Source organism: Vanacampus margaritifer, chromosome 13 (assembly GCF_051991255.1).
Source record: "Vanacampus margaritifer isolate UIUO_Vmar chromosome 13, RoL_Vmar_1.0, whole genome shotgun sequence".
Lineage (NCBI taxonomy): Eukaryota > Metazoa > Chordata > Actinopteri > Syngnathiformes > Syngnathidae > Vanacampus > Vanacampus margaritifer.
Window position 1 is genome coordinate 23526980 of NC_135444.1, and position 15501 is coordinate 23542480.

The 15501-nt window shown below is 40.1% G+C and overlaps 2 protein-coding genes across 4 annotated transcripts in view; both read right to left on the reverse strand.

Annotated features, from left to right (window-relative positions):
* fryl (furry homolog, like) overlaps positions 1-12401 on the reverse strand; it is a 73651-nt gene extending 61250 nt beyond the window's left edge. For 2 of the 3 annotated variants that reach the window (XM_077584771.1, XM_077584770.1), the window contains exon 1: positions 1226-1775. In XM_077584771.1, the coding sequence (XP_077440897.1) occupies positions 1226-1523 (298 nt within the window). In that variant the 5' untranslated portion in view covers positions 1524-1775. Of the gene's footprint in view, positions 1-1225; positions 1776-12227 lie in introns of those variants that run through there. The other variant, XM_077584772.1, reaches the window with a different exon arrangement.
* Positions 12402-13236: 835 nt separating this feature from the next.
* On the reverse strand, positions 13237-15303 carry ociad2 (OCIA domain containing 2). The gene is made up of 5 exons (XM_077584601.1): positions 15182-15303; positions 14249-14333; positions 13812-13865; positions 13647-13694; positions 13237-13575 (listed from the first exon to the last, which is right to left on the reverse strand). The coding sequence occupies exons 1-5, from the start codon at positions 15233-15235 to the stop codon at positions 13382-13384; spliced, it is 435 nt and encodes a 144-aa protein (XP_077440727.1). The 5' UTR covers positions 15236-15303; the 3' UTR covers positions 13237-13381.
* Between the last annotated feature and the right edge of the window lie 198 nt (positions 15304-15501).

A 15501-nucleotide genomic window follows, 5' to 3' on the forward strand; every position in this document is an offset into this window, starting at 1 on the left:
GTAAAATGAGGCTGGGACTATTGATCATCACTCAGTCCGTGGTGAGAAATAATGTCTTACAGTAATTAAGTACATTGCTATACTAAAATAAGCTAGTTACATTTTTAAAACACACGGGTAAGGTGTATTTTTAAGGCATTATAATTACATAATTTAGCATTTTTTTGTTATTCAGTTCACAACATTAGCAAAGCTATAGGATCACATTGTTTTGATAGTGTTTAGTTTGTTTGTTTTTTTACTTTCTTCCAAGCACTTTGCAAGTGAATAAAAGAGGGAAACTATTTTGTGCCTAGTCAAGTTTTATTTCCCTACTATCCAAAGTTATGAAAATGGGTATTGTATAACTGACAGTAAAAATTAATTGTTACTATTGTACGCAAGTACATTCCAGAGTCTGTACTTTCTTACTTTTACTTAAGTAAAAGTAAGTAAAGGAGGGTTTTTTTTAAGTAAAAGTAGGTTGTTGTTTTTTTAGTATCTGTACTTTTCCTTAAATAGAGTGAATGTAATGTGACTGTAATTTGCCACCTCTGTGATTGTTATTACTCTGTTGAAATAAATCACTCTTCACACACCGCACACGACAGGATAATCGCTCAGAAGAATCTTTCACAGACATCTGAGAACCAGGTCGTTGTCATCTTGGAAAACGCTTCATTTTGTCCCAATTGGAATTTTGTGTTTACCCTGCTGAAGAAACCACCATGCCTGAGGAAAAAAAACTTAGAGAGGGCTAGAGAGACCAGACAGAAACAGAAGGCATGTCTGACTAGGTGCCATTTGCTGTGTACTAGCAGGTACACACACAGCACGCACCCCCGCAGCCTTGAACTAACATGTTACTTCAGGTTTTTTGAAAGTACAGCGGAAAGTTTTCCATCCAATTGTTATGACATTTTTAAGCGAATTTACTGAGAATGCCCAAAACGGACATGCGACTTATGCACCGCTGCTGCAAGTGGCGGTATATACCATAGACATGTGATCCACCAGTAATTTAAAAGAAGAAGAAGAACAGGAAGTGACTGCGCAGTGCGATGTCGTATGAGTTTGCTTTCGTAATCCTTGATAAACCGTAGCGTTTCTTTGCTGTTTTCCATCTAAAATTGCATCAATATTCGCTTCCAAAAAGATTTCTGTTAAAAGAAAGAAGAAGCTCCAGTCCGGTTCCTTTCCAAAGACGCAATCAGTACAAACTACAGTCCAATGGAGTCAATCATACCTTTAAAGTGAGTTTTCCTATTTCGTAGCAGCCCGGCAGAGGTGACAACCGGGTCACCATCGACCTGTGACCTTGTGTCTTCCTCCACAATGGTATCCCCCATGAAAAGCAGGCCCATCCTCCTCATGCGGATGAGCTGCGGGCCGGCTTCCTGCGGCGAGGCGGCGACGTGCAGGTGAGGAGGCCCCTGAGCATTGGGCGCCTGGGCCCCGCCAGGCACCAGGCTCTTCAGAAAATCCATGTTCAACTTGCCGCTCATTCGCTCGGGCGTACCGTCCAGCAGCTTGTGCCACGCCATTGTCACCCCATCCTAAGGTATCAGAGCGCCGCTGGGAGCGTCCACGCTCACCGAGATGAAGGCCATGTGTGAGCCATGGGAGCGACCACGCGAAGTTAAGAAGGCAGGCTGGATGCCGCACTCCCTTAAAAGTTGTCTGTCTGGACTAACTAGTCGCTGACATACTTGAACAGCGTGTAGCAATTCCCTGCACTGCGACGCTACCTGTGGGAAGGCAAAGAGTCACGGCACTTGTTGTGGGTCTGTGATGTTACGGCGAGTGGGCACTATCTAGGGTGGGACTCGGACGTGCTTCAAAGAAGATAACGCAGGAGGACGGGCCAGGCCACGCCCCTAGCCAGTCCATATTGCTTGCCCAGTCAAAAAGACGCAGAGGCAAAGGGGTAGATTGACAGGCGGCGTGAGAAGTAGGAAGGCATCAGAAAGCGAGCTAAACTCGTCCGCCTGCGGGAGCCGATAGCTCTTATCACTGCACTTAAATGTCCGTCTGCTTCCACTCTCCATAAACACAAAGCTTGTAGAGTGAGTCCACGTTCATCGAGGGAGTTACTCTACAGTCTCACCTGCGATACGGAGACCAAATAAGAATTTTAAAAAACGTTCACACCTTGACATCTCAAATCCTCTTTCCCCAGTGAAATGAATGGAAATGCCATTAATCCGTGGTCACCTCTCTTACACATAAACAAAATGGCTCGGTTTGCACAATAAATGCATAACTTTGCCCTCTAGAGGTCACATAATGGGAAGTGCACCACAAACACTAGTGCTGAGCTCCAGAATTGCCATATTTCCTCATATATAGTGACCAAGGGCATTTGTTGCAGGTCAATCACTTAATTTGCACAAATGCATTTATATAGTAATATTTCTGACAGTGATGAATTTGTTTTCAATATTTAGCACTGCAAAGAGAAGCACTTCCTCTTAAAATCTAACTGGTGTCTATTTGAGGTGTGTTTATTTTTTAACGATAATTAATTACATTAATACATGTAGTGATGCATCAGATGACGAGAGAAAGGTAATTTACAGCCATATTGTATCACGGCCTGTTCCTATAATTTTCTGAATATGGAAAAAAAGAGGCGACTATTTGAGGTGTGGCGTTTATTTCTGGATGATACGCACGGCAATTGATTGGTACATGGCATCCATATCCTCTTTCAAACAGAGATAGCGGAAAATTGCTACATCATAGCCTGAACAGAAGACCCATCATGTTTAGCAGCTTTTGTTATGGGACGTTCCACACAGAAAAACAGAAGCACTTGCTTAAAACCCCACTGTATGTAAACTTTACAGATACCACATCTGCAGTGATCTTGGCGTATATCGCCATAATGACCTCAAGTACAGATAATTATAGACGTAAAGTCTCACCACTTGTTATCTTGTTTTCCCTGAACCATAAAACTGTGACACAAACATCCTAACCGCTACAACATCTTGTTGCCCTACAAGCAGTGTGAATAGGGGGTAGGATTCAGTTGTGCCAGCAAGACGGGAAAAAAAGTGTTTTTACAAGACAGTGCCCAAAAAAATCGGATCTAACAAATCTATCAGACATTCAAGAAGGAAGGTTGGCAGGTCGGTCTTCAGCCGAGATGGTGCAGAGAGGCTGAGGCAGCGCATTGTGCTACAAGTAAGAATCACTCCGTCAGCCAGAGAGGTGGCAAGAGAGATGGACGACTGAATGGTGACAAGGAGGGTCGCAACAAGGTGGGACATTTCTGTACATTTTCAAGGGAAGTTAAGATGGGGAATTTTGGAATGATCCCAAATGATAAACTTAAACATGTTATCTCAAATCATCATCCACCATTGAAATGAATGGAAATGTCATTAATCCATCCCAGTCCCCTGAAGAAACTAAATATTTGCTGTATTATTGTACAACATTTGTTATTGGGCAGAATAAAATGAGAAAAATTCTCTGTGGGTCTTGAACAGCGAGTATGCAGGGATCCGCTGTATGTTTAAATATAAACTATATTTAACTTCCCTATTCCGAGCAAACTTTGAGTTTTGTAAATTCTTGTGTATTCACATGTAGTCTCATAAATTCTCAGGGAAAATCTAAAATTTTGAAAACTCACATAATTTTTCAAGCCCAGTGACAAGAAAGACGGTCGATGATGGCAGCTGTGCATGCGTCTGGTCTTGTGGCTGCTGGAAAGCGAGAACAATAGCGTCGCATAGGAGGCCAAGATCCCAATCAGGCCAGGAATGTGAAAGAGGAAGCCCCGGGACAATGTGTCGCGCTCCCCGTGTCGTTCTGGGTCCCCCGCCCGCCTATCAGCCACCCCCTGTCTTATGCTGCTTCCAAAAGCAGGAGAAAACAGGAAAACTCGTGGGCTGGGACCCAGAGACTGAAGTTTGTTCTGTCAGTGTGTGTGTGTGTGTGTGTTGAGGGGCTGTAATGTACAGTCATGATGATCACTAGGATAGTGCACTTATTTGACCTGCCTGGCTGCCACAGCTGTGTTTTAATGCAACGTTACACTGCCCCCTGATGGTTAAAACTATATGAACATTTTCTTGTACTTAAATCAGTGGTCCCCAACCACAAGGCCACACAGAACAGTACCAATCTGTGGGGCATTTGGTACTGGTCTAAAGAGACTAAATTGACAAGTTCGTAAAAAAAAAAAAAAAATTCTGGTGAATAAGGTGAAAAAACATGACGAAAAGAGCTTAAAAAAAACTGACAAAATAACAAATATCTGGCAATAAACGCTAACAAAAATATATCAAGAACCTGACAAAACCAGCAGTCAGCCCCTTGCACCTTCATCGCACGAGGAAGCCCATCTTTGTTCTTGCAGTCACAAAAACCCTCGCTGCCACTTTGTTTCGTGTATTTGGACTTTTTAGATGTGTGTGGCAGCCTTAAGCGGGGTCGGGGGGGCACTCCATCTTGTCCCTAGCGAGCGAGAACAAGCAAGTCTATGTTCAAGTTCTAGATGAGCAGACAAAGAAGTCCGGCTGGTTTGGTCACAAGCCAGAACGACAGTCGTGAGGCGACCCACGGGGGGAACTCGCTGGGCTGAAGAATGTGACCTGACCGGACCGGACCCATCATCAAAATGTGGTCTAGTAGGATTTGGAAACATTTTACACAGTTTTCTGAAAAATGTAGGCCCCTAATGCCAGAAAAAAAGGAAGCTATAAGTAGACAAATATCATATATATATATATATATATATATATACATTTTTGCCATCTTTATATTTAAGCTTTTTTTTTGTCATGTTTTTGTCAGGAGTTTCCTGATTTTCAGCTAAATTTTGTTATATTGTTTTTGGGCTGCATAGCTGTGAGGTATTTATTGTATTGCCATATTTTTCTTTGGTGTTTATTGGCAGATTTTTATGTAAATTGTATTGTAGGTTTTGTCTTTTTTGTATGTTTTTTTCAGATTTTAATCTGTCTGTTAGTTATTTTTAGATTTGTCTGCTTTAAAAAAAAAATTTTTACCATTTTTTGTACATTTTAATCAGATTTTTTGTATTGTATCTGCATTGTATTGTTTTGAAACAATACAGTGCCAATTTTTCTTGAAAAAGGGAACAAATTAAACTCAAGACCAGGTACCTCTTGTTTTGTTTTAAATTTAATATACCGGTATGTATCGTAGTTGTTTCAGGCCAATGTTGAAATATTTATAAGTAAACACGCTTACTGCGAAACGGAAGTCATCGACTTGTGCAGTGATTAATTGATGCACGGCTTCTGTTGAAGCCACTACGTGCGAAACTACGGCAAGTATACGACTGTGTGATGCATCGCTCTTCTGTCCAGAGTTTGTGCGGCACAATGAAGAGTTGCACAAGCTTGAAAGGATGGAAAACAAAAAGGCAGGGAAGAAAAGTCAACTTTGCACTTTTCACAATCGGGCCAAACAAACAAAGAGATTAATACGCGCAGTTTGCTCGGTTCCCACACTACTTAGCTCACGGTCGCTGAGAAAACCTCAACCGCGACACACGCAACGGAACAACGCGCTTAACACGTCTAACGGACATTGTGGCTGCAGACCAAAAGTTTATCCAAAAACATGTCATACTTGTGAAAGTTCTGCATTAGTCATTCATTTTGCATATTGAGCACTTAACCGGTCTCTTCTTTCCTCATCTGTTTGTCTATAAGTGCCCTGCAATTAGGTGGCGACCAGTCTGTTCTCTTGGCAATGGGATGGTTCTGCTGTGCTCTGCTCAGCTCTGGGCTGCCACCAGATTAAAACCTTCTCCCGAAGCAGCGGAATAATCTGTAGATTACCCTCCGACATCAAGCTGTTACATAACTGATCCCCTGCGTCCTAAAGAGTACTTCCCTCCCTGTTTAGCGTTGGCGAGGCTGAGATATATATATATATATATATATATATATATATATATATATATATATATATTTTTTTTTTTTCTTCTTCTTTTTTTTCTTTCTTTCAAACTCATTAAATTTAGTGCGCTAATGTCAACCATCATGCAAGCTCCAGAGTCGAATGCGCCTGAGGTCATACATATGCGCCATCGTTAGTTTAAAACAGAGTTCCATCACTATGGTAGCGGCAAAACTAGATGTGTCAAAAAATCAATTAATCACCAACTAGGGCCGGGGGATATGGCCCAAAAATAAAATCTCAATTTTTGCAGTCATTTAGGATGATTATGGTTTTAATTGATTTTAATCTAATAAATCCAGAAACCATTTATTTAAAGGTTTCATTTATTCAAAAACAATTCCTGTGCAAAATGTTCAGACAACAATAATGTATACTGATTCTAAATAGTTTTAACATAAACTTAGCATTCATAGTTTGCGCTTAAATGCCACAATTAAGTAGTCGGTCGCTATTGTAAACTTGTCTCGTAAACCAGCCATCCAGCATCCTGCCACTTGTGCAAAATTACAACCCACAAAAATATTTGAATGTAAAAGAACATAAAAACAACATATTTTAATAATCCAAAAGACAAAATTCGATTTCACGATTTAGCAAATTTTCAACAATTTGATTTTTAAAAAAAACGATATATCGAATTAATTCAATGTATTGCTCAGCTCTATCACCAACTATTTTAACAATCGCGTAATCACTGTTCAACTTCAAGTTGTACAAATAAATTCTTTGATTTCAGCCTCTGATTTCTGCAGTCCTTCATGAAAGCAGACTGATTATCTTTTATTTTTAATCAAAATGAGACATTTGCAAACATATTTATTTTGCAAGTAAAATGATCGAACCAGTAAACTAAATAAGTTCCAAAATGTTTAGTGAGTAAGATATTGATCCCTGTGTGTGATATTACTTAATAATAATTTTGTGTGATAGTTTGTCAGGTGTTGCCTGATTCTCATCCAGATTTTGTCCTATTTTCATCTGTTTTTTTTGTCAGAATTTATTTTATTTTTTTACTTTTCTCGGTTGTGTCTAGGTTTTGTGTTATAATTTAGTCAGCCGCTGCCTGATTCCTGTCTCAGTTTTAATGCATTTTTCCTGCTTTTGCTGTATTTGCCATTTTTTTGTGAGCTTCATCCCATTTGTCAACAAAAAAAAATGTAGTCAGATTTTTGTGGCCAGATTTTTCTAAGAATTGTTTTTGTTTGTCATTCGCTCAGTCTGACACTCTACATAAGTTCAAGTTGTCACTATAAGGCAACAACAAACAGAAGCTGACATGTACCATTAACCACCATCAAACTGCAAAGGAAGGAAGGCCGCACCACTGAGTCACCCGGCGGCCAGACAGAGAAGTTGTTGGGGTGTGAGAACTTCCACCGCGGTGTTGGTGGTGAGAATGCGCTCAGCAGCCAAACAATATCAAGTCCAAACAACTCAACCAGCATCTTAGAAATCATGTCGCAGTGATGCTCCATATCCCGGCAAAAAAAAAAAAATGTAATGTGCCGTTTCCGTCATGCCGACAGACCTGTTAGAAACACATTATCACACTTCCTGCTTCGATGCGGCGACTTCAAGTTCAACCCAATAAAAAAAAATGAGCCACGCCATTGGGGTCAAAAAGGTTCAACGTGTTTCTCTGATGTCACTAAAAATATTTAACCAAAGTCTTCCACTCTTCAACTTGATGACTGACTTTGAACGGCATTATGGTGCCACCACAACTCCCCCAGGACAGAAAGAAAGGGAGGTAAGGTGACGGGGGCGGCTAAAGGTCAGTATACGAAAAGCATCTGATCAATGATTAGCTCGGCCTCAACCGATATGACTTGCAATCAGCTTCAGTGTAAGCAATAGGGGATGCTGCACTGAAGAGGCGGGAGATCTACTACTCTAAAAAAAAAAAATATATATATATATATATATATATATATATATATCGATACTGTGAGTGATAAAATAAACAAAAAAATCACATTTGATTATGTATTAGTGGTGATTGTTTTGTACCTTTAATAGCAAAATACAAGATTAGTTTAACATCTAATAGAATTGTGTTTACCTACTTCTCACTACACGCAGTATAGGTATTGTTTTTATGCCTTAATATGAACATTTTTACAGTTGTACGCCAGTTAAAAATGCGAAATTGTTACGAAATGTGTTGGAACTGATTATTTCCATCATTTCATTTGGGGAAAATGTTAAAAATCTAGACAATATTGATGGTTTTGAGGTTCCACTGTACATTTCTGTGGTGACATTTTTCCTTATATAGGAAGCAGCAACAGTTTACACAAACAACAACAAAAATGTCGACAAAAGCCGCGAGGGCTTCTCTATATGCAGCTCAAACAGACGCTAAATGACAGGCCAGGCCCAGCTGTAATCATCACTACTTTTGGTGGAAGCAGGACAGGACAAGGAACGTGATGGGAAGTTGTTCAACTTGTGAAGACATTCCTCTTATCATTTCCCACAACCCGGACAAAGGTCATATTTGAATGCAGGAACGAGTAGTAGCAATGCAACTAAATACGGTGAAAAGTACTCTGGCGGCCGCCTTCTCTTTGGTAAAAAAAAAAAAAGGGAAAAAAAGAGGGTGGTTTCCTTCCCAAACATCAATTATGACCCAAAGCCTTGCTCCCGACGCTCAGGATAATCTTCCTCAGCAGGGCTCAATTATAGTTTATTTCCAGCTCCCGGGCTCGGCTCCACGCAATCGAGTGAAAGAAAAAATAAACATGTCGAGAGCTCACTAAGTCCTGCGCTGTTTTACGCTACTTGGGATGGATAAGATAAGGTAAGCAACTTGCTGAAGGCGAAAGACAAAATCATCTCTTTTGTCATGTACATGAAATTTGACCTCCGCATTTGACCCATCACAGCTAACACACAGTAGTCAGGTTTCCATCCAATTGTTTCCAAAAAAATGTAAGCAAATTTACTGAAAATGCACAAAAGGGGCATGCGACTTATGCCCGTTTCCATTTGTTCTTAATATTGAGAGGGGACATAGAGATGTGATCCACCAGTAATTTAAAAGAAGAAAAAGATCAAGAACCGACTGCGCCGTGTGATGATATCGTATGAGTTTGCTTTTGTAATTCTTAACCGTTCTTTGCTGTTTTCCATATAAAATTACATTAATATTCACCTCTTTAATTAATTAACTTTTGTTCTCTCTTATTTGAAATTCATATAACTTTTTTTCAATATGTTCAATGTGCCCAAAATAGCATGAAACGAAAGGCAATTTTTTGATTCTTCTCATTTCGAGTTCAAGTAACGATACCATGAAATAAGGCCCGATACCAGAGGCTGCCACCTGCTGTTGACAAAAATGGACACTGAGCCCTCGGCTCGCGCAGTAAACGTCACGTGACCATACCCAGGCGAGCCGAGTGCCCTTTGATGACAATTTCTGTCGCCAGCGGGTGGCGGTAGAATCTTTTCCCGCCCACGCAGCTGGTCACGAGGCTTTCTTTTGCATGAAAGATATATCTTGACTATTTCTCGTCTCGACCAGCGTCAAAAGTCTCCATGCTTACTTCCTGGTAGGCTGCTACAACAGCATTTCCAAATATGGGCATGTTGACTACCGGGGTGCCGTCGTCTTTCGCCGTGCCACGGAACGCTTTCGATGTTCAGCGAGTGCAGCATGAAGAGAGCTTATTTGGCCAACCCAATACTACAATACGACAGTAATTCTGCTTTATTAAAGCAGCTGTTGTATTTTTACATTCTCTTTTATGATGTTTTGTTGTGCTTTTATACACTTCAGAGCTATTTCTCCTTTGTTAAAAACAAGTAATAAAATTGTTTTCTATTTTTGTGTGTGCTGGAACAGTTAATGATATTTTAATTCATTTCAATGCAGAAATTGTATTTGGTATACATGTTATTTTCTTGATAACTGAAATAATTAAACTATTTGGGTTAAATGCAAAAAACAGGATGCAGACACGATGGCCTACTTTTGATTGAATTAATCTGCTGTGAAGTGACATGTAAAAGCACAATAGCGGATGAAAAGCTGGCGCCCTTGTTGAAACAGGTGAGCGGTGCGGTACGCTGAACGGAGGTGAACGGCCCAATGGAGCAGGTGCTAAAGGGCCTTCATCAGCCCAAATATTTGCTCAGTCCTGTGCGTCAACACACTTTCCTCCGTGCAACGCCACCGTCAGCAGAAGCACGGGCAGGCGGTCGCCAATTAGAAAGGTGGACGACGCATAGAAAATGGCAGTGAGGCCGAAAATGCGTGTGTTTTGATTTTACACGAGCATTTTAAGAGATTTTTACGCTCTGCCTGCAATGCTGACTTGGCTGTTAATCCACGCGGGCCCGTTTAGAGGAGGGGTGGATGCTCACAGTCTGGAAATTTCACAGCGCACAATGTTTCAACTCTGTGCGCTTCAATGCCATTAATGTCTCACCGGATTAAAACAAACACACTCATTCGTGGCAACTCTGCCTCTGATAACCCTTGAAATACACTGTGAACCAACTAGGGCTGCCGCCGAACAATTCATCGACTTCACCTCATCCTAGCTATCTCTAAGCTAGTTCGTTCAGATCCGGCGTACAACTTTGCAAACTCCCTTTTCATTTGTTGCTGAGATGCCATAGGCTACCATAAGTTAGCAACTCTAATTGAAGCAGATATTTCTTTCATATTAATTTATGGTTCATTTGCCTTTATTTGAGCACAAGTAATAGAGATTAATTTATTGCTTGTGTTTTGTTTAAAAATACATGGGAAGAGTTAGCGTTTTAGCAATTAAATGAACTTTCTAAATCACTCTAACGTGAAATGCTCGTATATTCACAAATTCAACTACGGAACCTATCTCCAGCTCTTCGCTGGAAAAAAACCACAACCCCTCAATGTATTTTTGTGCTAATTCTATAATGTACTGAGATGACACATGATGGCGCCAAAGTTCGGTTACTAGGGAAGTAGTAAATAGTGACGCGTCTTGACTCGGCATACGCGGGTTTTTAACTTTTAATATAGGCAATTATAAACATTACTAGCGTGGCGTCTAGGGCTGCAGCTACCAAATTTTAGAATCTATGATTGTGCCAATTATTACTGATATTAGATTGTCTTGAAAACATGTAGTTTGTGTTAAAATATATATTCGTTCAACTTCAAGAGTTATACGACCGCAACACGGAATCTATACATTAGTCTATGTTGTTTCTCGTCATGTGCTGGCATTAACTTTAAGCAAGTAGACTAATGACAAACAGCTTGAAATCTTTTTTTTTTTTATAATCTTTCACTATGTGCCAAACTGTTGCTTGTTCAAAAGCGAGTTATGTTCATTGCCACAATACAGCGCTTGTATCTTGAATTTTTGCTCACAAATCAAAGCAAAAAAAACAACAACTGAAAAATCGGCTCAGAGTTGAGCCGTATCTCGAACAACTCAAAAATTGGGTCAGGTGTTATTCAAGGCACCAATGTAAGTTTGTTTAGGTATGTCAAGTTGAACTATTTATTAATATCCAAACCTTTTGGAAATGTATTTTATATCCCAAGACCTTACTAGTATGAAAGACACATTCTTTCTACCAATCTGGCCAAGAGGGTACTTGAGCATGGGCTTTAAAATGAATAGTTGGATACCAAGAATATGGATTGGAATCAATTCTCAAATTACTTTCCAAAATACACAAGGCAAAACAAATGCTTCATTGTGGCAACTGACGCTGAGAATAAAAGTCCTCAAGTCAATCTCAGCCCCATCACTGTTGTGGCTTAAAGTCCCTACAAACACGCCATCTTAAAAAAAAGAAAAAGACACAGAGAAGTGAAAAATAAGAGTGACCTCCCCCAAGCACAAAATGCCATGTTAGACTTGCTATTCCTTTGCGAAATACATTCAACTTGCATGTTATTAGTTGTGTGTTTGACTATTCTAAATCTGAAGAAGATTTTAAAACGGCTAAGGTAGTTAACCGACTTCAAGCAACATCCTCCCAGGAGCTTTTTTAGCTCATGTATTGGGGGCTATGATATGCTAGTTAGCCACAACAGCCAAGTTTGAAGTTAATGTTTAAACACACCGAGAAAGACTGCAATGCAAACCACCCTATGAAAGGAAACTAATGTGGAGTATATGACACTTTTAACTCCTCGTTTGGCATGCTTTAAGGCTACGTTTCAGAGCCCCATACGACAAAGTTAGCGTGCGGTAACGTTGACTACAACATCAGGATACGAGTGACCATCGGGTTCTTCAGTTTTTTTCCCCCCTTACATTTTTCGACACAACAACAGCGTTACTTACAACTTTGTTCTCCTCTATATGCCTTCTCTTTCTCTGTCCGTTGCTCCCCCGTTATAGTTGCGCTATGCGGCTGGCTCGCACACTTCATTCGCGGAACAAGCTCCAACGTCCTGGCCCTCCTCCATTGGAAGGATTTGCGTAGTGGTGTGATTTGTTTTTTTTTTCTCTCCTCAATCTGCTTCGGTGTTGAAAGTGCTCTCTCTGTCAGAGCGGCCTGTGGTCACTTCGTCCCGCCTTTCACTGTTTTGATTGGCTACACTACGGTACACCTACATAAAATACAGCTTCCCATAGGAACAAATTGTGTGTCGATCTACCAAAAGCGACGCGTTGATTGGACGACGTAGTAAGGGCGACATTCCTACGGGCTTGCTCGCTTTTGTACTGGAGTGCACCGGAGTTACTTCAGACGGGCGGGTGCGTCGTTAAATGATTGTATTTACGTGCTTACAGAGAATTAATCAAGGACATAAAATACCCTAAAAGGAAGACACCCCACTGGTGCGTATGCAGGTGACGTCACACACGTTGTTTAAAGTTGAGTTTGTCAATGAGGCAATGGGCAATGGTTCGCCATAGTTTAATTAACTAAAATAAAAATAAAAATAAATACATGTTATTAAATAATAGTAAATACAATAGAATCTAAAATAAAACTAAACTCAATAAATTGTTTACAGACGTATTAAATGGTCCCTTCATTACTTTTGATGTGTCATAAAATAAACAAATCAAACATACCACAGTATCATCAGTGGCATCTAGATCTTTTCTGATCATGTCACAACTGTTTATTTTTGTGTAACTAATAAATGCAAATATTATTAACGACAGTAAAATTAAGGGAAAATAAAGACATTTTTAATTTGATTGTAATGGATTTTAAATTTGTAATTTTAAATGCATGTATTTCATACACCACTAAAGACTACAATGAGCAAATGTGCTCAAGTAGCCTGCTGCAAATGCTATTTATGTTCAAAAGGACAACAGCGCTCTCTAGAGATAATTTAGTGCAAGTACTGTTTATTGTTTTTAATGCAAGATAACATTTAAAGAATATCAGCAGGTATTTGAAAATGAAATTTCCATTATTTATAACGTATCCCACTGTTGCATATTTACCTTTTATTTGTATTTTGTTGTTGTTTTTATCATTCTGTTGGTGCAGCCTGAGCTTTTTTCTTACACTCTTCACACACATGTTGACAGGATCGCTGTCCATGGCTAAAAGGGCCAGACCAGGGGCCAAATGGGGGCTCGATCCCAGGGCCAAGCTCTTGGAACTTCCGACGACAGGTGCTCATGTAAGATACTTTCCCCACAGCAAAGCCAAGGATTCCGGCAGCTGAAAATGTAATAATCTTGACTAATAAACTGCTATTTCTAAACAAACATAACAGAAGTCATGTTCCACACCTGCTAGTTTTGGAAAGGGGCCAAACCGCTTTGACTTTTTCCAAATACCTGTACGGAAATACAACCAATATTAGTGAAATCATTGAGATTGTAACAATAAGTAGTGCTTGAATGTGTGAATGTTTTTGTTTATTCATTTTTATTTTTATTTTTTGTTTTAATTACCATTGTAGATGAGAGCTCCAGTGATAGACATGCTAGTAAGGGACAGGGGAAGAGCTAAAGAAAAGCAAAACAAAGATTGGGTTATTTTTTAAAATGTCGACAAAAAGTAAAAGCTCCTCAAGCAAAGCATACCACATCATACATTGTCAAACATTTATCAGTTATAAAGCATGGTAGTCTGACTATTTTTAATTACTGGGTGCTCAAACTGTATTAAACTAACTGTAGCATAAGCTATCAAGTGGTAACTGTTGTCTCCACATGGTCGTGTTTCCAGAGGCCTCCCAACCAAAGAATGTAAACACGAGCTTGAATGCAGTCTTGATGGACAAGTCGGGCCCCTGTGTTTTCCGTGTGGTTCCGCCTTTGCAATCCAGTCATTTTGTTGTTTTTTGTGTGTGTGTGTGTGTGTGTGTGTTTTTTTTTGTATGACTTACCTCTATACCAGAAGCTTTGCTCATGACATTCTTTCCACACCTTTCTCACGTCTTCCCTCTTGATATATCCTTCAGAGAAGGGGCACTAGAAAGGTACAGACCAGTACACTTTACGGCAGAAGTCAATGGCCCCTACGGGCAAATGGGCCTGTTCCTAAAATAGCTCACTGGTGATGGATGAGGCATTGGGATTTCCTTAGAATGTGGTGCAGGTGATTGTCTATGTGTGTGGAGTGTTTGGCAGATAGTGAACAAGTTTATTGCCAACACCCACCTTAGGTTGTCTGTCAAACTAAACATACAACAATGCAAATGACAACTTCTGAATAGTGTCTCAGTGTCAGGTAATTGAACACAAAATGTAGAGAAACATTGGCAGTGCCATGTTAATTCATTTCAGTGTGTACTGATGATTTCAGATACGGGTGTTTTAAGTTACAAGCATGGTCAGCCAACAAATTGAACTTGTACTGCATTTTAATTTTGGCATCACTGTATCATAATCAATAAATATGTATAGAATAAATACAATGGACACCCACACCCACTATTCGCTGGGGGTATGGACTGGGCCGGCCCAAAAAGTGAAAATCTGTACACAGTCAGGGAAAGGCATTGACACCCCCCCCCCCCACACACACACACACCCCAACAAAAAAAAAAATCCTCCAAAAACACTGATAAACATCCAATATCCATTGAAAAAAAGGAAAGGAAAAAAATCTGCAAGTGTGTGGATCTGCGGGTTCTGAACCACGAGTATGCAGGGCTCCACTGCAATCAAAAGTAATTTGACCACATCTCCCCGTTTCAGAAGTGCGTGTCAAACTTTTAGAGCACTCCTCAAGAAGTAGCTGAGTTTCGGAAAGGCTGGTGACCTGCGCTTTACAGGCTTGACGTTGACAAAAGCCACCAAAAATGCTGAAAACTAACCTTCCACTCTCCTTTGCTGGGATTTTCTTTCTTCCCGCTCGCTTCAGTACTCATGTCGGAGCAGCTTTAGTTTCCCTAATGCAACTTTTTACTCTGTGCTACAACCCTTCCTCTAGTAAATGCTCCTCCCTGCATTGTTTTTTGACGCCGCCCTGGTTCAGAAAACACACAGGTGGGGTGGCCTAACTGTGGAATACTGTTTGTGATTAATAAGACAATTCAGTGCAATTGCAGAACGTTTTTCTGCTGCCTGATAAATATCAAGAATGTCAAATACATGCTGAAGCAGCTTTCCATAAAGCTTTTTAAGCATTCAATAT